This window comes from Taudactylus pleione, unplaced genomic scaffold (genome assembly GCF_031769625.1).
Source record: "Taudactylus pleione unplaced genomic scaffold, aTauple2 ptg001987l, whole genome shotgun sequence".
NCBI lineage: Eukaryota > Metazoa > Chordata > Amphibia > Anura > Myobatrachidae > Taudactylus > Taudactylus pleione.
This window is the reverse complement of record NW_028286383.1, coordinates 989,141-1,016,902: the sequence shown is the minus strand read 5'-3', so window position 1 is coordinate 1,016,902 and position 27,762 is coordinate 989,141. Positions and strand designations below refer to the sequence as shown.

Sequence of the window (27,762 nt, the reverse complement as noted above, 5' to 3'; positions counted from 1 at the left end):
CTTCCAAAATTGGAGTAATTTGTCACAGTATTTCCTTCAATCTCTCTGCTGCAACCCCACCTCCCCCACTATCTGTACTTCCCAGCCACCCCATCTTGTGCTCCTTCAGCCCCACCATGGGCAATGAGGTCCACTTCCTCATCTTGTCCTCTCCCCCCTCCACCTGCCCCCTTGATCCCCTCCCTTCTCACCTTCTACGCTCCCTCTTCTCCACCGCCTTTCTCCCACCTTGCTCACCTTTTCAACTTCTCTCTCTCCATCGGCATCTATCCCTCATCATTGAAACATGCTCGTCACACCTATTCTTAAAAAACCCAACATTGACCCGTCCTCACCCGCCAATTACTGCCCCATTTCTCTTCTCCCTTTTGCCTCCAAACTACTTGAGCGGCTTGTCTACAGCCGCATCACCAGCTATCTCTCTCACAACTCCATCCTTGATCCTCTTCAAACTGGCTTTTGACTACTTCACTCCACTGAAACTGCCCTGGCCACAGTCACCAATGACCTGCTTGCAGCCAAATCCAGTGGCCACTTCTCTCTGCTCATCCTCCTGGACCTCTCTGCAACCTTCAACACCGTGGATCATACTCTTCTCCTCTGCACCCTTCAGACCTCTGGCATCTCTAACACTGTTCATGCCTGGTTCACCTCTTACCTCAGCACCTGCTCCTTCTCTGTGTCTGGCTCCACCCCCCCCCCCTTCCACCCTTCCTGTTGGTGTCCTGCATGGTTATGTCCTGGGCCCGCTGCTCTTCTACCTGTACACCTCCACACTAGGAGAACTCATCAGCTCCTTCGGCCTCCAATACCACCTCCTATGCCGATGACACGCAACTATATCTCTCCTCTCCTGAACTCTCTCCTTCTGTCCTCTCTCAGGTATCCAGCTGCCTCTCCGCCATCTTCTCCTGGATGTTCAAGCGCTCTCTGAAGCTCAACATGGACAAAACCAAACTCATAATTTTTCCCACTAAAAGAGTCTCCACTCCAACCAATCTCGCTATCACTGTTGACAACACCATCATTTCCCCTGTCCCGCAACTTTGCTGTTTGGGTGTCATCCTCTACTCCACCCCCCACATTCAATCTCTGGCTCAATCCTGTTGGTTCCAACTATGCAACATTGCTCGCATTAGGCCATTCCTCTCCCAGAATGCTACCAAACTGATTATTCATTCACTAATCATTTCTCGGCTTGACTACTGCAACCTTCTCCTTACTGGCCTCCCACATTGCCATCTTGCCCCCTCCAGTCTGTTCTCAATGCTGCAGCTAGACTTATCTTCCTCTCCTGCCATTCCACTTCTGTTGCTCCCCTCTGCCAAAACCTGCACTGGCTCCCATTCCCCTACAGAATCCTCTTCAAACTCCTCACCTTCACATACAAGGCCCTCTCGAATTCTACTGCTCCCTACATCTCCAACATCATCTCATTACATACTCCCTCCCACCCACTCCGGTCTGCCATTGACTGTTACCTCTCCTCCACCCTGGTTACTTCATCTCATGCTTGTATCCAAGATTTTGCCCGTGCAGCCCCCCTCCACTGGAATGAGCTCCCTCACTCAATCAGGCTTTCCCCGACCTTGCAGAGCTTCAAACGTGCACTGAAAACCAACCTGTTCATCAAAGCATACCCTTCCACCACATAACCATGTCACCAGGTCTCTGTCCCTCCTGCCTCAGCCATCTCTACCTTGCTTAGTTCCTGCACTCAGGTCCCCCTCTACACACTCATGCTTCATCTCATCTGTCCATCTCCCTTCTCCCCTAGATTGTAAGTTCCTAGGAGCAGGGTCCTCCTCCACACTGTCTCACAGCCTTCTTCTCTAGCACTTCTGTGACAGCCTTCACCTTCAGAGCTGTACTGTGTATGGAGAATTGTGTTGCTAATTGTTACTTGTGTTCTGTTTATATTTTGGTTACTGTATTGTAATGTAATGTTCTGTGTACCCTTTATTGTATGTACAACGCTGTAGACCACTTGTGGCGCCCTATAAATAAAATGTAATAATAATAACAACAACAACATATACAGGGCCAGAAAATGTAGTTGACCCATTAGATATAGCAGTAGGGCTGTCCTGCCTAAGATGAATGTTTTTATTTCAAATGTGGGCCCAATTCCAGAGCATTGGGACAAGTCCAGGAGTCTGGAGGATCGGCAAAAGAACCTAGCACTGCCCTGGACACATATGTACACATTGATTTCCTTGTGCACTGGATACTAATAATTATCCATATAGATGGTCTATAATAGTGCACCCCTAGCAGTGCATGTTTTCCTTATCTCCTAGTTGGTGCACATGTGTAATCATTACTGGTTGTGGTAATTATTTCATATGTGATACTGAGATCTTTAAAACATGCAGCTTTTGTAAAATGTGAATATATACTGTTATTGTGGTCATGGTGTGGGCTGGGGAGAGGAGTTTCCAGGCAACTGTAACTCCCCCAGCATTAACCTATGTTCCCTCTCTATACTGTCCTGTGGGTTCTGGTTAAACATAACTGCGGTTTATGAGGGTGAAGGACTCTTTCCACACTAATTTCAGCCCAATGGTTGTAAAAAGCAAATATTAACATAAGTACAAAAATGTTTTTTTGTAGTTTCGTCGTGATGGAAAAGATCTGGAAAGGTTAATGGTTTGGGTAAATAAATACCCCAAAGCTTTCCCATTATGGATTGGAAAATTTGTGGCTGCTTTGGTCATCACTCACCCAGAGTATGCTAAGGCCATATTTGGGAGATCAGGTAAGAACTAGGTTATTTATTTGGTTGTTCTTTTGCAGTGTTGAACCATAAAGCCCAGCTATATACCACAGTGATAATATGTGATAACCAGTCTGCCAGGACGTCAGGTAGTTTTATAGAGAGAGAAAAATTAACAGTTCCTGAATAACATAAAATGTTTATGAATAATAATAATAAAGATAATAATAATAATAATAATAATAATAATAAATAAACTAGTTTAACATAACTAAAGTCAAACACTTTCTTGATTAATAGGATTGCAGAGTTGAAGTGTTAATAAGTATATTGATAAAAATTCTGCATTTAATTTCATACAAACAGCAAGCATTAAAATGTTAAATGTACGATAGTTAACTACATGAGGAAACTATTAAAGATTGCTTTGGTCCTGTATATACAGCTGTACCAGGTGCTACACTTGGTACAGTCAGTAACATAATGTAGAGCTTAATTTTAATATAATTGCAAAAGTTAAATAATAATTATAAGTTGCCTGGGAAATAAAAATTGTTCTGAAAACTGAAGAAGAGAAAAATGTGAAAAAGAATTCACAAATCCCAGCACTGATTTTATATGATATCATTCAGAATAGTAGCAGCAAGTGACAATTAGGGGTTGTAAAAAAACCTTTCATTTAACTAATGACATATATAAAACATCTTCACTGTGCTCCATTGTTAATAATTAATCCAATCTCTACCTTGTGTCAAACAATGCAATGGTTTCATAACTTGAAATTTAAACATTGATTATATATAAAGCAACAAATATGTAACAGACAATAAACATCTATAACTATGTTGCCAACCAGTAGACTAATTTGTACCACTGAAATAAAAACCGTTCATCATTGTGATACAGAATTACAGCATCTAGTACCTATTATTTCATAGGGCTCTATTTATTAACATTATTTTTACTAAAATAAAGTTATAAATGCTGTTTTGTGCTGTCACACCCTTATCACATTATTTTAGTATCACCTATAGTTATTACAGGGCAATTGGAGTAGAATTAGTAAAATTCTACTCCAACCCCCAGTATCACTTATTTTTAGTAAAGCAGATCGCATTTCCCATAATTGTAATGGGAAATGTGATCCGACCACAGTTACTAAAAATAAACTGTAAAATAATACCGGGGGAAGCCCTGTGATAATAACGTTACCTGGAGGTGGCGTTATCCAGGGTCTCCCCCGGTTACCGGTCTCCCACTCTGCTCTAATGGGGAGAGCAGAGGCGGGAGCCGGTACCAGTAATCAGCTCTGTGGTCTAAGAAGACCGCAAGCTGATTGCTGTAAAAAAAAGTAAAAAAAAATTAAACATTTTTTTTTCCTTACCTGAATCCAGGGACCGGTGATCGGGCCTCCGGTGATGGCTGCTCTCCGGTCAGCTGGTCTCCCACAGTGCACTGGGGCCCGGTCATCGGGTGATCGGGTCCCAGTGCAGTATGGGAGATCACCTGATCGGGGAGCCCGGAGAAGATCACCGGAGGCCAGGAGGATGCAGGTAAGTGTAATGAAGGGAGGGGGGGTGGCGGGGGTCCGCGATCGTGGGGGGTGGGGCTTAGCACAGGGGGCAGGGTTTAGCATCGGTGGGGGGGTAGTAGCAGTGGTCGGTCGGCGCATGCGCGGACTCTAAGTCGCGGTATTTTTTCCGAAAATACCGCGACTAGAGTGCGGATGGGATCCGCAGGGACAGAGCTTTATCGCAAGCTCTGTCCCTGCAAGGGATTTATAGTAAATCCCTGTGATATTGCCTGAATTCGCAATGCGAATTCACTCGGTAATATCACACTACAATCCACATTCAATATGCGGATTGTAGTAAATAGAGCCCATAGTCTTATTGGGGTAGGACAATTCCTACGGTCCTGAATAATGTAATAATATAGGAATACCTGCTGGGTTCGGTGTTATGAGGTGATGATCCTGCAGATAAACCTTTGGCCCATAGTAAAGCCGGTTATTCACAGGTCCTTCACAGATAATAATGAGACACAGTGGCTGTAATCAAAATGGAGGGCACATGGTGTCTCCTCAGCTCCTGGTGTAATGTATGTCACTGTTATTACACTATAGGGCACCACAAGTGTTCCGCAGCACCATACATACAGCAATCAGATGGCACATGTTATCTCCTCAGCTCCTGGTGTAATGTATGTCACTGTTATTACACAATAGGGCACCACAAGTGTTCCGCAGCACCGTACATACAGCAATCAGAGGGCACATGGTATCTCCTCAGCTCCTGGTGTAATGTATGTCACTGTTATTACACTATAGGGCACCACAAGTGTTCCGCAGCACCATACATACAGCAATCAGATGGCACATGGTATCTCCTCAGCTCCTGGTGTAATGTATGTCACTGTTATTACACTATAGGGCACCACAAGTGTTCCGCAGCACCATACATACAGCAATCAGATGGCACATGGTATCTCCTCAGCTCCTGGTGTAATGTATGTCACTGTTATTACACTATAGGGCACCACAAGTGTTCCGCAGCACCGTACATACAGCAATCAGAGGGCACATGTTATCTCCTCAGCTCCTGGTGTAATGTATGTCACTGTTATTACACTATAGGGCACCACAAGTGTTCCGCAGCACCATACATACAGCAATCAGAGGGCACATGCTATCTCCTCAGCTCCTGGTGTAATGTATGTCACTGTTATTACACTATAGGGCACCACAAGTGTTCCGCAGCACCATACATACAGCAATCAGAGGGCACATGGTATCTCCTCAGCTCCTGGTGTAATGTATGTCACTGTTATTACACTATAGGGCACCACAAGTGTTCCGCAGCACCGTACATACAGCAATCAGATGGCACATGGTATCTCCTCAGCTCCTGGTGTAATGTATGTCACTGTTATTACACTATAGGGCACCACAAGTGTTCCGCAGCACCGTACATACAGCAATCAGAGGGCACATGGTATCTCCTCAGCTCCTGGTGTAATGTATGTCACTGTTATTACACTATAGGGCACCACAAGTGTTCCGCAGCACCGTACATACAGCAAACAATCAGAGGGCACATGGTATCTCCTCAGCTCCTGGTGTAATGTATGTCACTGTTATTACACTATAGGGCACCACAAGTGTTCCGCAGCACCATACATACAGCAATCAGATGGCACATGGTGTCTCCTCAGCTCCTGGTGTAATGTATGTCACTGTTATTACACTATAGGGCACCACAAGTGTTCCGCAGCACCGTACATACAGCAATCAGATAGCACATGGTGTCTCCTCAGCTCCTGGTGTAATGTATGTCACTGTTATTACACTATAGGGCACCACAAGTGTTCTGCAGCACCGTACATACAGCAATCAGAGGGCACATGGTATCTCCTCAGCTCCTGGTGTAATGTATGTCACTGTTATTACACTATAGGGCACCACAAGTGTTCCGCAGCACCGTACATACAGCAATCAGAGGGCACATGGTATCTCCTCAGCTCCTGGTGTAATGTATGTCACTGTTATTACACTATAGGGCACCACAAGTGTTCCGCAGCACCGTACATACAGCAATCAGAGGGCACATGGTATCTCCTCAGCTCCTGGTGTAATGTATGTCACTGTTATTACACTATAGGGCACCACAAGTGTTCCGCAGCACCGTACATACAGCAATCAGAGGGCACATGGTATCTCCTCAGCTCCTGGTGTAATGTATGTCACTGTTATTACACTATAGGGCACCACAAGTGTTCCGCAGCACCGTACATACAGCAAACAATCAGATGGCACATGGTATCTCCTCAGCTCCTGGTGTAATGTATGTCACTATTATTACACTATAGGTGACCACAAGTGTTCCGCAGCACCGTACATACAGCAATCAGATGGCACATGGTATCTCCTCAGCTCCTGGTGTAATGTATGTCACTGTTATTACACTAAAGGGCACCACAAGTGTTCCGCAGCACCGTACATACAGCAATCAGAGGGCACATGGTATCTCCTCAGCTCCTCTTGTAATTTATGTCACTGTTATTACACTATAGGGCACCACAAGTGTTCCGCAGCACCGTACATACAGCAATCAGAGGGCACATGCTATCTCCTCAGCTCCTGGTGTAATGTATGTCACTGTTATTACACTATAGGGCACCACAAGTGTTCCGCAGCACCATACATACAGCAATCAGATGGCACATGGTATCTCCTCAGCTCCTGGTGTAATGTATGTCACTGTTATTACACTATAGGGCACCACAAGTGTTCCGCAGCACCGTACATACAGCAATCAGAGGGCACATGGTATCTCCTCAGCTCCTGGTGTAATGTATGTCACTGTTATTACACTATAGGGCACCACAAGTGTTCCGCAGCACCGTACATACAGCAATCAGATGGCACATGGTGTCTCCTCAGCTCCTGGTGTAATGTATGTCACTGTTATTACACTATAGGGCACCACAAGTGTTCCGCAGCACCGTACATACAGCAATCAGATGGCACATGGTATCTCCTCAGCTCCTGGTGTAATGTATGTCACTGTTATTACACTATAGGGCACCACAAGTGTTCCGCAGCACCGTACATACAGCAATCAGATGGCACATGGTATCTCCTCAGCTCCTGGTGTAATGTATGTCACTGTTATTACACTATAAGGCACCACAAGTGTTCCGCAGCACCGTACATACAGCAATCAGATGGCACATGGTATCTCCTCAGCTCCTGGTGTAATGTATGTCACTGTTATTACACTATAGGGCACCACAAGTGTTCCGCAGCACCGTACATACAGCAATCAGAGGGCACATGGTATCTCCTCAGCTCCTGGTGTAATGTATGTCACTGTTATTACACTATAGGGCACCACAAGTGTTCCGCAGCACCGTACATACAGCAAACAATCAGATGGCACATGGTATCTCCTCAGCTCCTGGTGTAATGTATGTCACTATTATTACACTATAGGGCACCACAAGTGTTCCGCAGCACCGTACATATAGCAATCAGATGGCACATGGTATCTCCTCAGCTCCTGGTGTAATGTATGTCACTGTTATTACACTATAGAGCACCACAAGTGTTCCGCAGCACCGTACATACAGCAAACAATCAGAGGGCACATGTTATCTCCTCAGCTCCTGGTGTAATGTATGTCACTGTTATTACACTATAGGGCACCACAAGTGTTCCGCAGCACCGTACATACAGCAATCAGATGGCACATGGTATCTCTTCAGCTCCTGGTGTAATGTATGTCACTGTTATTACACTATAGGGCACCACAAGTGTTCCGCAGCACCGTACATACAGCAATCAGATGGCACATGGTGTCTCCTCAGCTCCTGGTGTAATGTATGTCACTGTTATTACACTATAGGGCACCACAAGTGTTCCGCAGCACCATACATACAGCAATCAGAGGGCACATGTTATCTGCTCAGCTCCTGGTGTAATGTATGTCACTGTTATTACACTATAGGGCACCACAAGTGTTCCGCAGCACCGTACATACAGCAATCAGATGGCACATGGTATCTCCTCAGCTCCTGGTGTAATGTATGTCACTGTTATTACACTATAGGGCACCACAAGTGTTCCGCAGCACCGTACATACAGCAATCAGAGGGCACATGGTATCTCCTCAGCTCCTGGTGTAATGTATGTCACTGTTATTACACTATAGGGCACCACAAGTGTTCCGCAGCACCGTACATACAGCAGTCAGATGGCACATGTTATCTCCTCAGCTCCTGGTGTAATGTATGTCACTGTTATTACACTATAGGGCACCACAAGTGTTCCGCAGCACCGTACATACAGCAAACAATCAGAGGGCACATGGTATCTCCTCAGCTCCTGGTGTAATGTATGTCACTGTTATTACACTATAGGGCACCACAAGTGTTCCGCAGCACCGTACATACAGCAATCAGAGGGCACATGGTATCTCCTCAGCTCCTGGTGTAATGTATGTCACTGTTATTACACTAAAGGGCACCACAAGTGTTCCGCAGCACCGTACATACAGCAATCAGATGGCACATGGTATCTCCTCAGCTCCTGGTGTAATGTATGTCACTGTTATTACACTATAGGGCACCACAAGTGTTCCGCAGCACCGTACATACAGCAATCAGAGGGCACATGTTATCTCCTCAGCTCCTGGTGTAATGTATGTCACTGTTATTACACTATAGGGCACCACAAGTGTTCCGCAGCACCATACATACAGCAAACAATCAGAGGGCACATGGTATCTCCTCAGCTCCTGGTGTAATGTATGTCACTGTTATTACACTATAGGGCACCACAAGTGTTCCGCAGCACCGTACATACAGCAATCAGATGGCACATGGTGTCTCCTCAGCTCCTGGTGTAATGTATGTCACTGTTATTACACTATAGGGCACCACAAGTGTTCCGCAGCACCGTACATACAACAATCAGATGGCACATGGTATCTCCTCAGCTCCTGGTGTAATGTATGTCACTGTTATTACACTATAGGGCACCACAAGTGTTCCGCAGCACCGTACATACAGCAATCAGAGGGCACATGTTATCTCCTCAGCTCCTGGTGTAATGTATGTCACTGTTATTACACTATAGGGCACCACAAGTGTTCCGCAGCACCATACATACAGCAATCAGAGGGCACATGCTATCTCCTCAGCTCCTGGTGTAATGTATGTCACTGTTATTACACTATAGGGCACCACAAGTGTTCCGCAGCACCGTACATACAGCAATCAGATGGCACATGGTATCTCCTCAGCTCCTGGTGTAATGTATGTCACTGTTATTACACAATAGGGCACCACAAGTGTTCCGCAGCACCATACATACAGCAATCAGAGGGCACATGGTATCTCCTCAGCTCCTGGTGTAATGTATGTCACTGTTATTACACTATAGGGCACCACAAGTGTTCCGCAGCACCGTACATACAGCAATCAGATGGCACATGGTATCTCCTCAGCTCCTGGTGTAATGTATGTCACTGTTATTACACTATAGGGCACCACAAGTGTTCCGCAGCACCGTACATACAGCAATCAGGGGGCACATGTTATCTGCTCAGCTCCTGGTGTAATGTATGTCACTGTTATTACACTATAGGGCACCACAAGTGTTCCGCAGCACCGTACATACAGCAATCAGAGGGCACATGTTATCTCCTCAGCTCCTGGTGTAATGTATGTCACTGTTATTACACTATAGGGCACCACAAGTGTTCCGCAGCACCGTACATACAGCAATCAGAGGGCACATGGTATCTCCTCAGCTCCTGGTGTAATGTATGTCACTGTTATTACACTATAGGGCACCACAAGTGTTCCGCAGCACCATACATACAGCAAACAATCAGATGGCACATGGTATCTCCTCAGCTCCTGGTGTAATGTATGTCACTGTTATTACACTATAGGGCACCACAAGTGTTCCGCAGCACCGTACATACAGCAATCAGAGGGCACATGGTATCTCCTCAGCTCCTGGTGTAATGTATGTCACTGTTATTACACTATAGGGCACCACAAGTGTTCCGCAGCACCGTACATACAGCAATCAGATGGCACATGGTATCTCCTCAGCTCCTGGTGTAATGTATGTCACTGTTATTACACTATAGGGCACCACAAGTGTTCCGCAGCACCATACATACAGCAAACAATCAGAGGGCACATGTTATCTCCTCAGCTCCTGGTGTAATGTATGTCACTGTTATTACACTATAGGGCACCACAAGTGTTCCGCAGCACCGTACATACAGCAATCAATCAGATGGCACATGGTATCTCCTCAGCTCCTGGTGTAATGTATGTCACTGTTATTACACTATAGGGCACCACAAGTGTTCCGCAGCACCGTACATACAGCAATCAGAGGGCACATGTTATCTCCTCAGCTCCTGGTGTAATGTATGTCACTGTTATTACACTATAGGGCACCACAAGTGTTCCGCAGCACCATACATACAGCAATCAGAGGGCACATGCTATCTCCTCAGCTCCTGGTGTAATGTATGTCACTGTTATTACACTATAGGGCACCACAAGTGTTCCGCAGCACCGTACATACAGCAATCAGATGGCACATGGTATCTCCTCAGCTCCTGGTGTAATGTATGTCACTGTTATTACACAATAGGGCACCACAAGTGTTCCGCAGCACCATACATACAGCAATCAGAGGGCACATGGTATCTCCTCAGCTCCTGGTGTAATGTATGTCACTGTTATTACACTATAGGGCACCACAAGTGTTCCGCAGCACCGTAAATACAGCAATCAGATGGCACATGGTATCTCCTCAGCTCCTGGTGTAATGTATGTCACTGTTATTACACTATAGGGCACCACAAGTGTTCCGCAGCACCGTACATACAGCAATCAGATGGCACATGGTATCTCCTCAGCTCCTGGTATAATGTATGTCACTGTTATTACACTATAGGGCACCACAAGTGTTCCGCAGCACCGTACATACAGCAAACAATCAGATGGCACATGTTATCTCCTCAGCTCCTGGTGTAATGTATGTCACTGTTATTACACTATAGGGCAACACAAGTGTTCCGCAGCACCGTACATACAGCAATCAGATGGCACATGGTATCTCCTCAGCTCCTGGTGTAATGTATGTCACTGTTATTACACTATAGGGCACCACAAGTGTTCCGCAGCACCGTACATACAGCAATCAGGGGGCACATGTTATCTGCTCAGCTCCTGGTGTAATGTATGTCACTGTTATTACACTATAGGGCACCACAAGTGTTCCGCAGCACCGTACATACAGCAATCAGAGGGCACATGTTATCTCCTCAGCTCCTGGTGTAATGTATGTCACTGTTATTACACTATAGGGCACCACAAGTGTTCCGCAGCACCGTACATACAGCAATCAGAGGGCACATGGTATCTCCTCAGCTCCTGGTGTAATGTATGTCACTGTTATTACACTATAGGGCACCACAAGTGTTCCGCAGCACCATACATACAGCAAACAATCAGATGGCACATGGTATCTCCTCAGCTCCTGGTGTAATGTATGTCACTGTTATTACACTATAGGGCACCACAAGTGTTCCGCAGCACCGTACATACAGCAATCAGAGGGCACATGGTATCTCCTCAGCTCCTGGTGTAATGTATGTCACTGTTATTACACTATAGGGCACCACAAGTGTTCCGCAGCACCGTACATACAGCAATCAGATGGCACATGGTATCTCCTCAGCTCCTGGTGTAATGTATGTCACTGTTATTACACTATAGGGCACCACAAGTGTTCCGCAGCACCATACATACAGCAAACAATCAGAGGGCACATGTTATCTCCTCAGCTCCTGGTGTAATGTATGTCACTGTTATTACACTATAGGGCACCACAAGTGTTCCGCAGCACCGTACATACAGCAATCAATCAGATGGCACATGGTATCTCCTCAGCTCCTGGTGTAATGTATGTCACTGTTATTACACTATAGGGCACCACAAGTGTTCCGCAGCACCGTACATACAGCAATCAGAGGGCACATGTTATCTCCTCAGCTCCTGGTGTAATGTATGTCACTGTTATTACACTATAGGGCACCACAAGTGTTCCGCAGCACCATACATACAGCAATCAGAGGGCACATGCTATCTCCTCAGCTCCTGGTGTAATGTATGTCACTGTTATTACACTATAGGGCACCACAAGTGTTCCGCAGCACCGTACATACAGCAATCAGATGGCACATGGTATCTCCTCAGCTCCTGGTGTAATGTATGTCACTGTTATTACACAATAGGGCACCACAAGTGTTCCGCAGCACCATACATACAGCAATCAGAGGGCACATGGTATCTCCTCAGCTCCTGGTGTAATGTATGTCACTGTTATTACACTATAGGGCACCACAAGTGTTCCGCAGCACCGTAAATACAGCAATCAGATGGCACATGGTATCTCCTCAGCTCCTGGTGTAATGTATGTCACTGTTATTACACTATAGGGCACCACAAGTGTTCCGCAGCACCGTACATACAGCAATCAGATGGCACATGGTATCTCCTCAGCTCCTGGTATAATGTATGTCACTGTTATTACACTATAGGGCACCACAAGTGTTCCGCAGCACCGTACATACAGCAAACAATCAGATGGCACATGTTATCTCCTCAGCTCCTGGTGTAATGTATGTCACTGTTATTACACTATAGGGCACCACAAGTGTTCCGCAGCACCGTACATACAGCAATCAGAGGGCACATGTTATCTGCTCAGCTCCTGGTGTAATGTATGTCACTGTTATTACACTATAGGGCACCACAAGTGTTCCGCAGCACCGTACATACAGCAATCAGAGGGCACATGGTATCTCCTCAGCTCCTGGTGTAATGTATGTCACTGTTATTACACTATAGGGCACCACAAGTGTTCCACAGCACCGTACATACAGCAATCAGAGGGCACATGGTATCTCCTCAGCTCCTGGTGTAATGTATGTCACTGTTATTACACTATAGGGCACCACAAGTGTTCCGCAGCACCATACATACAGCAATCAGAGGGCACATGGTATCTCCTCAGCTCCTGGTGTAATGTATGTCACTGTTATTACACTATAGGGCACCACAAGTGTTCCGCAGCACCGTACATACAGCAAACAATCAGAGGGCACATGGTATCTCCTCAGCTCCTGGTGTAATGTATGTCACTGTTATTACACTATAGGGCACCACAAGTGTTCCGCAGCACCGTACATACAGCAAACAATCAGATGGCACATGGTATCTCCTCAGCTCCTGGTGTAATGTATGTCACTGTTATTACACTATAGGGCACCACAAGTGTTCCGCAGCACCGTACATACAGCAAACAATCAGATGGCACATGGTATCTCCTCAGCTCCTGGTGTAATGTATGTCACTGTTATTACACTATAGGGCACCACAAGTGTTCCGCAGCACCGTACATACAGCAATCAGATGGCACATGGTATCTCCTCAGCTCCTGGTGTAATGTATGTCACTGTTATTACACTATAGGGCACCACAAGTGTTCCGCAGCACCGTACATACAGCAATCAGATGGCACATGGTATCTCCTCAGCTCCTGGTGTAATGTATGTCACTGTTATTACACTATAGGGCACCACAAGTGTTCCGCAGCACCGTACATACAGCAATCAGATGGCACATGGTATCTCCTCAGCTCCTGGTGTAATGTATGTCACTGTTATTACACTATAGGGCACCACAAGTGTTCTGCAGCACCATACATACAGCAATCAGATGGCACATGGTGTCTCCTCAGCTCCTGTTGTAATGTATGTCACTGTTATTACACTATAGGGCACCACAAGTGTTCCGCAGCACCGTACATACAGCAATCAGATGGCACATGGTATCTCCTCAGCTCCTGGTGTAATGTATGTCACTGTTATTACACTATAGGGCACCACAAGTGTTCCGCAGCACCGTACATACAGCAATCAGAGGGCACATGGTATCTCCTCAGCTCCTGGTGTAATGTATGTCACTGTTATTACACTATAGGGCACCACAAGTGTTCCGCAGCACCATACATACAGCAATCAGATGGCACATGGTGTCTCCTCAGCTCCTGGTGTAATGTATGTCACTGTTATTACACTATAGGGCACCACAAGTGTTCCGCAGCACCGTACATACAGCAATCAATCAGAGGGCACATGGTATCTCCTCAGCTCCTGGTGTAATGTATGTCACTGTTATTACACTATAGGGCACCACAAGTGTTCCGCAGCACCGTACATACAGCAAACAATCAGATGGCACATGGTATCTCCTCAGCTCCTGGTGACATCTTGGATTCAGGAGTGAGATGTAGTAACCAGGATGGAGGAAAGGCAATGAGGACGAGAGGGAGTATGTAGTTGGAGAAGGCCTTTTATGTAAGGGAAACCAATATAATCTATATGTATACATAAATTCTATAGAATTCAGGCGCTCAAAGCTTGGTAATGGTGACTATTACTGGAATTAGAAAAGCTGCTCCTAACAGTGAATAGCTCTGTACTTCCCACCTGGTATGAAAATATATAAAGTCTGAATATACCGTCAATTTATACAAGCCTCAGAACAACCAAAGGTCAGTGTTGATGGATAAATTAGTATCCACTTATCAGACAAAGAGTGCTAATTCTAAAAAGTATAACAATTTAGTGACACAATATAAATATAAAAAATAAATAAAAAAAAGATGTAAAAATAATTTATAAATCTTTATTTTTAAATGTAAGAGACACCCACCGCAGGGGTGAATCTTCTATTTTTTCACATAAGCCAACTTACATTTCTATACCAGATTGGCTTTTCATTTATATGTGTGTCTTTATATGTACATTATTTATCATTTATTTAATATCTTTCATTTATTTGTTTTATATTTATGTTGTATCAATAAATTGTTATACTTTTTAGAATTAGCACTCTTTGTCTGATAAATGGATACTAATTTAGCCATCAACACCGACCTTTGGTTGTTATGAGACTTGTATAAATTGACGGTATATTCAGACTATATATTTTATGTAAGGGGGAAGAGGTTTGAAAAGGGTTCTGTTGGGGAAGGGGAGCCAGTGCAGGGCTTGACAAAGGTGGAAGCAGATATGGAGCGGAGGTAGAGGAAGAGTAGCGGTAGTATTGAGAACACATTGGAGAGGAGCGAGATGGGAGCAGGGGGAGACCAGTAAGGAGAAGGTTGCAGTAGTCAAGATGAGAAATGAGCAGTAAGTGAACAATAGTTTTAGTGGTGTTCTGGGAGAAGAAGGGTCTGATGTGAGTGATATTACAGAGCTGGACCAGACAGGATTGGGCAAAAGATTGAATGTGGAGGTGAAGAAAAGGGAGGAATCAAGAATGACATCCAGGCAGCTGAGCTGTGAGCCAGCGGAGATAGTAATGTTGTTGACAGCAATAGAGAGATTGGGAGGCTCGGAAACTCACATATGACCTCACTGTGAGATATATTTATTTTGTTATCTGCAAGCCATCCACTTTATTTACAATTCACCTTTTGCTAAACCCAGTACTTCCTGACCTGCACACCGAATAGCAATTGACACACCATGTTTATCCAGAATATAAAATGACAGAACATCACACATCATACAATATAATTTGTGAGGGCCTATTCGCCACAAAGACACTCAAGTATTTTGGGGGCAAATGGGAGGAGAGAAATGGAGCAGTCATTAGAGAGTTTTTAGAGCTAGATATTTGATGAAAGATTGTTTGGAAAGTGAGAGAGCAGAACTGTAGGAAGAGGATGAACTTGAAGTGGAGGAAGTCTGAGAGGCATGCATGAAATAAGGAGAGAGTGAAGGAGAGGAGATGGTGGTCAGAGAGTGGGAAGGGAGAGTTGGAGAAGTCAGAGAAAGTACATAAATGAGAGAAGACAAGTTGAAGGGAGTGGTCCGAGACAGTGGTTGGTGGAGAAAGTCCATTGAGAAAGGCCAATGGACCAAAAGAGGAGGAAATTGTCAAGAAGTTTGGTGGACGCTGGGTCAGTGGGTATGTTAAAGTTACCTAGGATGATGGAGGGGAATTCATATGAGTGGTACGGGGGAACCCAGGCAGCAGAGTCATCAAGGAATATTGTTGTTTGCGCTACTAAGGTGTCTGTCACACCCATAGCTGCTGTTCACATGTGAGGTGTCCCAACCTCCAAGATAATTAGGAAAATGGTTCTATAATGATTGTATTTGGTAGTATAGACAAGTGTCTGTCACTTAACTATGACACAGTCCTGGTGTGATCCACCGATTACAGTCTCAAATGGGTGTAGGAAGGGTGTTCTAATCATGGTAGTTCCCAACATGTAGTTTCTATGTGCAAAATCTGTGGGCTGGATGTTCATCCTAATGGAACTTGCCCTTATAGTCTGTCCCAGGTATCATACCAGTATGGCAGAATATGTGTGGTCTCCAAATTCCATCAATCAGATGCTGCTGTGCATATATGAAATGCCTCTCCACCATAGATCGTGCAGCTGTGTTGCTTCTCAGAGCCCTTGTTGCGCAGGGTTTTTTCTAGCATCTGAGGTTCCCAGTGCAAATAGTGAAAATGTGCCCCTTCCCCCGCAAGAAGCAGTAATATCGGAAGAGCTGGTGTGGCCTCATTGTGAGGGGGTGTGGTCTCACAGTAAGGGGGGGCGTGGTCTCATAAGACCACAGAATATTAGCCGCTCTGACTGCTGATCCCAGGGGTGGCTAACCAGTCCGAGGTAAAGAACCCAAATATCTGCAGTTAAAGTAAAGAGCCGACAGCATGCATGCGCCAGAGGCATGTGCTCAATAAGGGGTGTGGCCTAGCTGTCACAAGGCCACACCGCATTACTGTGTGCACGCCTTTGGTATGACATTTGCAGGAGCATGATCTTGTGTCACTCCCATGTTTTTAGTCACGTTGGGTGTGAGCCCAGCACATTGAAAATACAAGCCAGATCCACATAAAATACACTGAAAAATACACTTCAGGATAAGACACACTGACACAAGCCAGATCCACATAAAATACACTGAAAAAGACACTTCAGGATAAGACACACTGACACAAGCCAGATCCACATAAAATACACTGAAAAAGACACTTCAGGATAAGACACACTGACACAAGCCAGATCCACATAAAATACACTGAAAAAGACACTTCAGGATAAGACACACTGACACAAGCCAGATCCACATGAAGCCCTAATTAACCCACCAGTTAATAAGGACATTAGAGTATTAGCTCCTTTAAATATAAATAAATTGTTACGGATGATATAGTACCCATTATCACCTCCTATTAGGGCAGTAATTGTACATAAAGAATATATAAATATTTATGTTTACATGATACAGTTGGTATATACCTTATTGATTAACAAATATATTATATAAAGTATTTTTGTAATTGTGTATTTGTATAATTAATGTGTAAACTGTGAGGAAGTTAGTGCAGGAGACCAAGCATGCAGGGTAGGGGCTAGTGTTTTTTAGTGTAGGAAAGGTCTCGAGGGGTTGAGGAAAATGCCAGAAGTGGCATGAGATGGCTCTGAAGGAGCTCGAGACGCAGATATAAAGGGAGAGCCGTTTCACTAACGGTGGTCTGCCGTTCCCCTCTCCAGTGCTTGTCCCTCTGACTTACCGGGGCTGCTTAAAGAGCTATAGTATTGGAAACAACTAAGAGTCTGAGAGGCAGAGACCAGTGTGGGGCAGCCCACGGTGATCGGTGTTTAGCGGCGATTGAGGAGAAAGGTGGTGGTGAGAGAGACCGCAGCAGAGGAAGCCGGGGACTGCTAGCTGTGGTTAGCTGAGTGAGTCCCCAGCAGCAGCAGCAGCAGAACGGATAGGCAGTAGCTGCCAGTATCCCTTCCTGATACCCCTGTGGGAGGCCAGCTTTCAGCCTGACAGTGCAGTGGCCGTGCAGCACAAGAGGAGGCAGAGCAGCAGTTGTTATATAACGTGGTGCAGTGAGTGAGTACAACCCCTATATCACAGCACACTCACCTAGAGGCTCCCCAGCCAGTCATTCAGGGACAGGATTGCCGGATCCATATTTAGTAGAGAGGAGGCTTATTAACTGTGCTCCTCCAGAGACCTCCTATATCGCAGCTAAAGTACTGAAAGTTTCCAACCATATGCTGTTATTGCTGCTATGCTTCAAATGTATAAGAGTTAGGCAGCAGCTAAGAAGTCTGGAACATTAACCTATAAGGTAGGGGGAGTTATCATTCCAAGCAAGAATAGTAATGCTGAAATAGTTAACCACAGAAGAAGTAGAGCAGGAGCAAAGATAAAGCTGCAGGTTATCTCCGTTTTGCCAGTAAAGATAACAAGCTGTTATGAGACCTAAGCTGACACAGTATAAGTACTGAGTTTCAATTTGCAAGAGATACATTTAATTCAAGGGTTAGGGAAACAATTGTAGCTAACTCTAGTTACTGTCACTGTACTGGACTAGTTAAAGCTATAATACAGGACACATAAACTTCTGCACTAACATCTGCAATCTACTGTAATATTATCGATGTATCAATTCTAAGCATCTTTCTTGGAGACTATACCAATTTTATTTAGGTAATTGGAACTGTGCCAGCATGGGTAACACTGCAGCCAAAGGCTTAGCAGTAATCTTTCCCTATCAGAACTACTGAAAGTAGCACAAACTTTACTGGACTCTAAGGACTCCTACAGTACTAGACTTTGAAATATATATATGTAGATATCTGTACTGACAGTTATAAGTGGTGAGAGTTACTGTTTAAAGATATAAAAATTGTATGAATTTGTGTAATAGATGGTATTTTTATTATCCAGTGTACCTATATAAGTGGAATATACCATATATGAATATGTTAATGTGTGCTAACATCATTTTATAAAACTGTAAATGAACATATGTATGTCTTCTGTGGATGTACTTACCTTAAGGTGTGTCGAAGTCCAGCTTGCCAGGAGTAAAGGATTAGGAGACAGGTGGTTTGGTTTGCAAAAGGCCATAATTGTGAAGTATTGTTTAATGTAAAGCACAATCACCACACACACTATCCAATAGAATATTCATATAGTTCATCATATCATTAGGCTTTCCCGGGTGAGCCAATAAAACATATACAATATAACCTGGGTGGAGGCACTGTTATATATAGTGTGTAACAGAGGGTTACATTTTGGAGGCACTGCTGAGATGCCATCTCCGCTCACTATATGTCCTAAATATTTGACAGCTGGCTGACAAAATTTACACGCTATATATAACAGTGCCTCCACCCAGGTTATATTGTATATGTTTTATTGGCTCACCCGGGAAAGCTGTACTTCGACACACCTTAAGGTAAGTAGAGAAAGATGCTTAGAATTGATACATCGATAATATTACAGTAGATTGCAGATGTTAGTGCAGAAGTTTATGTGTCCTGTATTATAGCTTAAACTAGTCCAGTACAGTGACAGTAACTAGAGTTAGCTACAATTGTTTCCCTAACCCTTGAATTAAATGTATCTCTTGCAAATTGAAACTCAGTACTTATACTGTGTCAGCTTAGGTCTCATAACAGCTTGTTATCTTTACTGGCAAAACGGAGATAACCTGCAGCTTTATCTTTGCTCCTGCTCTACTTCTTCTGTGGTTAACTATTTCAGCATTACTATTCTTGCTTGGAATGATAACTCCCCCTACCTTATAGGTTAATGTTCCAGACTTCTTAGCTGCTGCCTAACTCTTATACATTTGAAGCATAGCAGCAATAACAGCATATGGTTGGAAACTTTCAGTACTTTAGCTGCGATATAGGAGGTCTCAGGAGGAGCACAGTTAATAAGCCTCCTCTCTACTAAATATGGATCCGGCAATCCTGTCCCTGAATGACTGGCTGGGGAGCCTCTAGGTGAGTGTGCTGTGATATAGGGGTTGTACTCACTCACTGCACCACGTTATATAACAACTGCTGCTCTGCCTCCTCTTGTGCTGCACGGCCACTGCACTGTCAGGCTGAAAGCTGGCCTCCCACAGGGGTATCAGGAAGGGATACTGGCAGCTACTGCCTATCCGTTCTGCTGCTGCTGCTGCTGGGGACTCACTCAGCTAACCACAGCTAGCAGTCCCCGGCTTCCTCTGCTGCGGTCTCTCTCACCACCACCTTTCTCCTCAATCGCCGCTAAACACCGATCACCGTGGGCTGCCCCACACTGGTCTCTGCCTCTCAGACTCTTAGTTGTTTCCAATACTATAGCTCTTTAAGCAGCCCCGGTAAGTCAGAGGGACAAGCACTGGAGAGGGGAACGGCAGACCACCGTTAGTGAAACGGCTCTCCCTTTATATCTGCGTCTCGAGCTCCTTCAGAGCCATCTCATGCCACTTCTGGCATTTTCCTCAACCCCTCGAGACCTTTCCTACACTAAAAAACACTAGCCCCTACCCTGCATGCTTGGTCTCCTGCACTAACTTCCTCACAGTTTACACATTAATTATACAAATACACAATTACAAAAATACTTTATATAATATATTTGTTAATCAATAAGATATATACCAACTGTATCATGTAAACATAAATATTTATATATTCTTTATGTACAATTACTGCCCTAATAGGAGGTGATAATGGGTACTATATCATCCGTAACAATTTATTTATATTTAAAGGAGCTAATACTCTAATGTCCTTCTTAACTGTTGGGTTAATTAGGGCTTCATTCATAAAAATTGTTTTAAAAACCACATCCACATAAAATACATTTTGAAATCAAGAAGCACATAAATACATTGAAAAAACAAGATCTCAGGCTGCTTCCCCATTGGCTCTCAGTCAAAAGTGCCCATTATGCAGTGCCCCCTGTAGTTTTCCCCTTTATACATTTCCCCCTGTAGTTTTGCTTTGCCCTTATGCAGTGCCCCCAGGCTGGCCCCTTACGCTGTGGACCCAGGCTGGCCAATTATGCTGTGCCCCCAGGCTGGTACCAGCCCAGTACTTACTTGTACATGCTTGGTGCTCCACTCCCGCTGCCTCTCTCTGACTGGATCTAACTAGATCCAGCATCGACGTAGGGCAGGCTTCTCAAGTCATGACATCAGCCACACAGTGCATCATTGCGAACGCATGCCTCTGAAGCGCTTGGAGGCATCTTTAGCCACTGGTTGCTTTAGAGGCCTGCATTCCACAGCACGGGTCGGAGGCGGAGTGCACCGTGCGATTGCACGGGTCGCCCGCCCCTAGAAATGGCCCTGTTTTTAAGGCTATGGCTTCAAAATTAGACTAAACCGCAATCTGCAATTTAGGACTTACCCTAAATATGAAGGTTAGACCTGATGAGTGCCAATAACCTAAGTGTTACCCATAGACCTCGCTAACACTGCCACATTCTCGCTGTACAGTAGGGTATCACTATGTGACAACACGCTGTATGAATGTGGGGGTGATGAGCACCTGTGTTATAGTGATAGGAGAATAGTAGGAGATATATGATACATACACATCACTGTACAGTACGGTATCACTATGTGACAACACGCAGTATGAATGTGGGGTGATGGGCACCTGCGTTATGGTGATAGGAGAATAGTAGGAGATATATGATACATACACATCACTGTACAGTATGGTATCACTATGTGACAACACGCTGTATGAATGTGGGGTGATGGGCACCTGCGTTATGGTGATAGGAGAATAGTAGGAGATATATGATACATACACATCACTGTACAGTATGGTATCACTATGTGACAACACGCTGTATGAATGTGGGGTGATGGGCACCTGTGTTATGGTGATAGGAGAATAGTAGGAGATATATGATACATACACATCACTGTACAGTACGGTATCACTATGTGACAACACGCTGTATGAATGTGGGGGTGATGAGCACCTGTGTTATAGTGATAGAATAGTAGGAGATATATGATACATACACATCACTGTCCAGTACAGTATCACTATGTGACAACACGCTGTATGAATGTGGGGTGATGGGCACCTGTGTTATGGTGGCAGGAGAATAGTAGGAGATATATGATACATACACATCACTGTACAGTAGGGTATCACTATGTGACAACACGCTGTATGAATGTGGGGTGATGGGCACCTGTGTTATGGTGATAGGAGAATAGTAGGAGATATATGATACATACACATCACTGTACAGTAGGGTATCACTATGTGACAACACGCTGTATGAATGTGGGGTGATGGGCACCTGTGTTATAGTGATAGGAGAATAGTAGGAGATATATGATACATACACATCACTGTACAGTAGGGTATCACTATGTGACAACACGCTGTATGAATGTGGGGTGATGGGCACCTGTGTTATGGTGGCAGGAGAATAGTAGGAGATATATGATACATACACATCACTGTACAGTATGGTATCACTATGTGACAACACGCTGTATGAATGTGGGGTGATGGGCACCTGTGTTATGGTGATAGGAGAATAGTAGGAGATATATGATACATACACATCACTGTACAGTATGGTATCACTATGTGACAACACGCTGTATGAATGTGGGGTGATGGGCACCTGTGTTATGGTGATAGGAGAATAGTAGGAGATATATGATACATACACATCACTGTACAGTATGGTATCACTATGTGACAACACGCTGTATGAATGTGGGGTGATGGGCACCTGTGTTATGGTGATAGGAGAATAGTAGGAGATATATGATACATACACATCACTGTACAGTACGGTATCACTATGTGACAACACGCTGTATGAATGTGGGGTGATGGGCACCTGTGTTATGGTGATAGGAGAATAGTAGGAGATATATGATACATACACATCACTGTACAGTACGGTATCACTATGTGACAACACGCTGTATGAATGTGGGGTGATGGGCACCTGTGTTATGGTGATAGGAGAATAGTAGGAGATATATGATACATACACATCACTGTACAGTAGGGTATCACTATGTGACAACACGCTGTATGAATGTGGGGTGATGGGCACCTGTGTTATGGTGATAGGAGAATAGTAGGAGATATATGATACATACACATCACTGTACAGTATGGTATCACTATGTGACAACACGCTGTATGAATGTGGGGTGATGGGCACCTGTGTTATGGTGATAGGAGAATAGTAGGAGATATATGATACATACACATCACTGTACAGTATGGTATCACTATGTGACAACACGCTGTATGAATGTGGGGGTGATGGGTACCTGTGTTATGGTGATAGGAGAATAGTAGGAGATATATGATACATACACATCACTGTACAGTAGGGTATCACTATGTGACAACACGCTGTATGAATGTGGGGTGATGGGCACCTGTGTTATGGTGATAGGAGAATAGTAGGAGATATATGATACATACACATCACTGTACAGTACGGTATCACTATGTGACAACACGCTGTATGAATGTGGGGTGATGGGCACCTGTGTTATGGTGATAGGAGAATAGTAGGAGATATATGATACATACACATCACTGTACAGTACGGTATCACTATGTGACAACACGCTGTATGAATGTGGGGTGATGGGCACCTGTGTTATGGTGATAGGAGAATAGTAGGAGATATATGATACATACACATCACTGTACAGTATGGTATCACTATGTGACAACACGCTGTATGAATGTGGGGTGATGGGCACCTGTGTTATGGTGATAGGAGAATAGTAGGAGATATATGATACATACACATCACTGTACAGTATGGTATCACTATGTGACAACACGCTGTATGAATGTGGGGTGATGGGCACCTGTGTTATGGTGATAGGAGAATAGTAGAAGATATATGATACATACACATCACTGTACAGTACGGTATCACTATGTGACAATACGCTGTATGAATGTGGGGTGATGGGCACCTGTGTTATGGTGATAGGAGAATAGTAGGAGATATATGATACATACACATCACTGTACAGTACGGTATCACTATGTGACAACACGCTGTATGAATGTGGGGTGATGGGCACCTGTGTTATGGTGATAGGAGAATAGTAGGAGATATATGATACATACACATCACTGTACAGTATGGTATCACTATGTGACAACACGCTGTATGAATGTGGGGTGATGGGCACCTGTGTTATGGTGATAGGAGAATAGTAGGAGATATATGATACATACACATCACTGTACAGTACGGTATCACTATGTGACAACACGCTGTATGAATGTGGGGTGATGGGCACCTGTGTTATGGTGATAGGAGAATAGTAGGAGATATATGATACATATACATCACTGTACAGTATGGTATCACTATGTGACAACACGCTGTATGAATGTGGGGTGATGGGCACCTGTGTTATGGTGATAGGAGAATAGTAGGAGATATATGATACATACACATCACTGTACAGTATGGTATCACTATGTGACAACACGCTGTATGAATGTGGGGTGATGGGCACCTGTGTTATGGTGATAGGAGAATAGTAGGAGATATATGATACATACACATCACTGTACAGTATGGTATCACTATGTGACAACACGCTGTATGAATGTGGGGTGATGGGCACCTGTGTTATGGTGATAGGAGAATAGTAGGAGATATATGATACATACACATCACTGTACAGTACGGTATCACTATGTGACAACACGCTGTATGAATGTGGGGTGATGGGCACCTGTGTTATGGTGATAGGAGAATAGTAGGAGATATATGATACATACACATCACTGTACAGTATGGTATCACTATGTGACAACACGCTGTATGAATGTGGGGTGATGGGCACCTGTGTTATGGTGATAGGAGAAAAGTAGGAGATATATGATACATATACATCACTGTACAGTACGGTATCACTATGTGACAACACGCTGTATGAATGTGGGGTGATGGGCACCTGTGTTATGGTGATAGGAGAATAGTAGGAGATATATGATACATACACATCACTGTACAGTAGGGTATCACTATGTGACAACACGCTGTATGAATGTGGGGTGATGGGCACCTGTGTTATAGTGATAGGAGAATAGTAGGAGATATATGATACATACACATCACTGTACAGTACGGTATCACTATGTGACAACACGCTGTATGAATGTGGGGTGATGGGCACCTGTGTTATAGTGATAGGAGAATAGTAGGAGATATATGATACATACACATCACTGTACAGTACGGTATCACTATGTGACAACACGCTGTATGAATGTGGGGTGATGGGCACCTGTGTTATGGTGATAGGAGAATAGTAGGAGATATATGATACATACACATCACTGTACAGTACGGTATCACTATGTGACAACACGCTGTATGAATGTGGGGTGATGGGCACCTGTGTTATTGTGATAGGAGAATAGTAGGAGATATATGATACATACACATCACTGTACAGTATGGTATCACTATGTGACAACACGCTGTATGAATGTGGGGTGATGGGCACCTGTGTTATGGTGATAGGAGAATAGTAGGAGATATATGATACATACACATCACTGTACAGTATGGTATCACTATGTGACAACACGCTGTATGAATGTGGGGTGATGGGCACCTGTGTTATGGTGATAGGAGAATAGTAGGAGATATATGATACATACACATCACTGTACAGTATGGTATCACTATGTGACAACACGCTGTATGAATGTGGGGTGATGGGCACCTGTGTTATGGTGATAGGAGAATAGTAGGAGATATATGATACATACACATCACTGTACAGTATGGTATCACTATGTGACAACACGCTGTATGAATGTGGGGTGATGGGCACCTGTGTTATGGTGATAGGAGAATAGTAGGAGATATATGATACATACACATCACTGTACAGTATGGTATCACTATGTGACAACACGCTGTATGAATGTGGGGTGATGGGCACCTGTGTTATGGTGATAGGAGAATAGTAGGAGATATATGATACATACACATCACTGTACAGTAGGGTATCACTATGTGACAACACGCTGTATGAATGTGGGGTGATGGGCACCTGTGTTATAGTGATAGGAGAATAGTAGGAGATATATGATACATACACATCACTGTACAGTAGGGTATCACTATGTGACAACACGCTGTATGAATGTGGGGTGATGGGCACCTGTGTTATGGTGATAGGAGAATAGTAGGAGATATATGATACATACACATCACTGTACAGTACGGTATCACTATGTGACAACACGCTGTATGAATGTGGGGTGATGGGCACCTGTGTTATGGTGATAGGAGAATAGTAGGAGATATATGATACATACACATCACTGTACAGTATGGTATCACTATGTGACAACACGCTGTATGAATGTGGGGTGATGGGCACCTGTGTTATGGTGATAGGAGAATAGTAGGAGATATATGATACATACACATCACTGTACAGTAGGGTATCACTATGTGACAACACGCTGTATGAATGTGGGGTGATGGGCACCTGTGTTATGGTGATAGGAGAATAGTAGGAGATATATGATACATACACATCACTGTACAGTATGGTATCACTATGTGACAACACGCTGTATGAATGTGGGGTGATGGGCACCTGTGTTATGGTGATAGGAGAATAGTAGGAGATATATGATACATACACATCACTGTACAGTAGGGTATCACTATGTGACAACACGCTGTATGAATGTGGGGTGATGGGCACCTGTGTTATGGTGATAGGAGAATAGTAGGAGATAAATGATACATACACATCACTGTACAGTAGGGTATCACTATGTGACAACACGCTGTATGAATGTGGGGGTGATGGGCACCTGTGTTATGGTGATAGGAGCATAGTAGGAGATATATGATACATACACATCACTGTACAGTAGGGTATCACTATGTGACAACACGCTGTATGAATGTGGGGTGATGGGCACCTGTGTTATGGTGATAGGAGAATAGTAGGAGATATATGATACATATACATCACTGTACAGTAGGGTATCACTATGTGACAACACGCTGTATGAATGTGGGGTGATGGGCACCTGTGTTATGGTGATAGGAGAATAGTAGGAGATATATGATACATACACATCACTGTACAGTATGGTATCACTATGTGACAACACGCTGTATGAATGTGGGGTGATGGGCACCTGTGTTATGGTGATAGGAGAATAGTAGGAGATATATGATACATATACATCACTGTACAGTATGGTATCACTATGTGACAACACGCTGTATGAATGTGGGGTGATGGGCACCTGTGTTATGGTGATAGGAGAATAGTAGGAGATATATGATACATACACATCACTGTACAGTATGGTATCACTATGTGACAACACGCTGTATGAATGTGGGGTGATGGGCACCTGTGTTATGGTGATAGGAGAATAGTAGGAGATATATGATACATACACATCACTGTACAGTAGGGTATCACTATGTGACAACACGCTGTATGAATGTGGGGTGATGGGCACCTGTGTTATGGTGATAGGAGAATAGTAGGAGATATATGATACATACACATCACTGTACAGTAGGGTATCACTATGT

At 44.1% G+C, this 27,762-nt stretch overlaps 1 protein-coding gene across 1 annotated transcript in view; it reads left to right on the top strand.

Moving 5' to 3' along the window:
* LOC148435881 (cytochrome P450 4B1-like) overlaps positions 1–27,762 on the top strand; it is a 351,835-nt gene that overhangs the window by 59,939 nt on the left and 264,134 nt on the right. Inside the window, exon 2 of the mRNA XM_088465383.1 lies at positions 2,614–2,758. Coding sequence (XP_088321509.1) covers positions 2,614–2,758 — 145 coding nt within the window. The remainder of the gene's footprint in view (positions 1–2,613; positions 2,759–27,762) is intronic.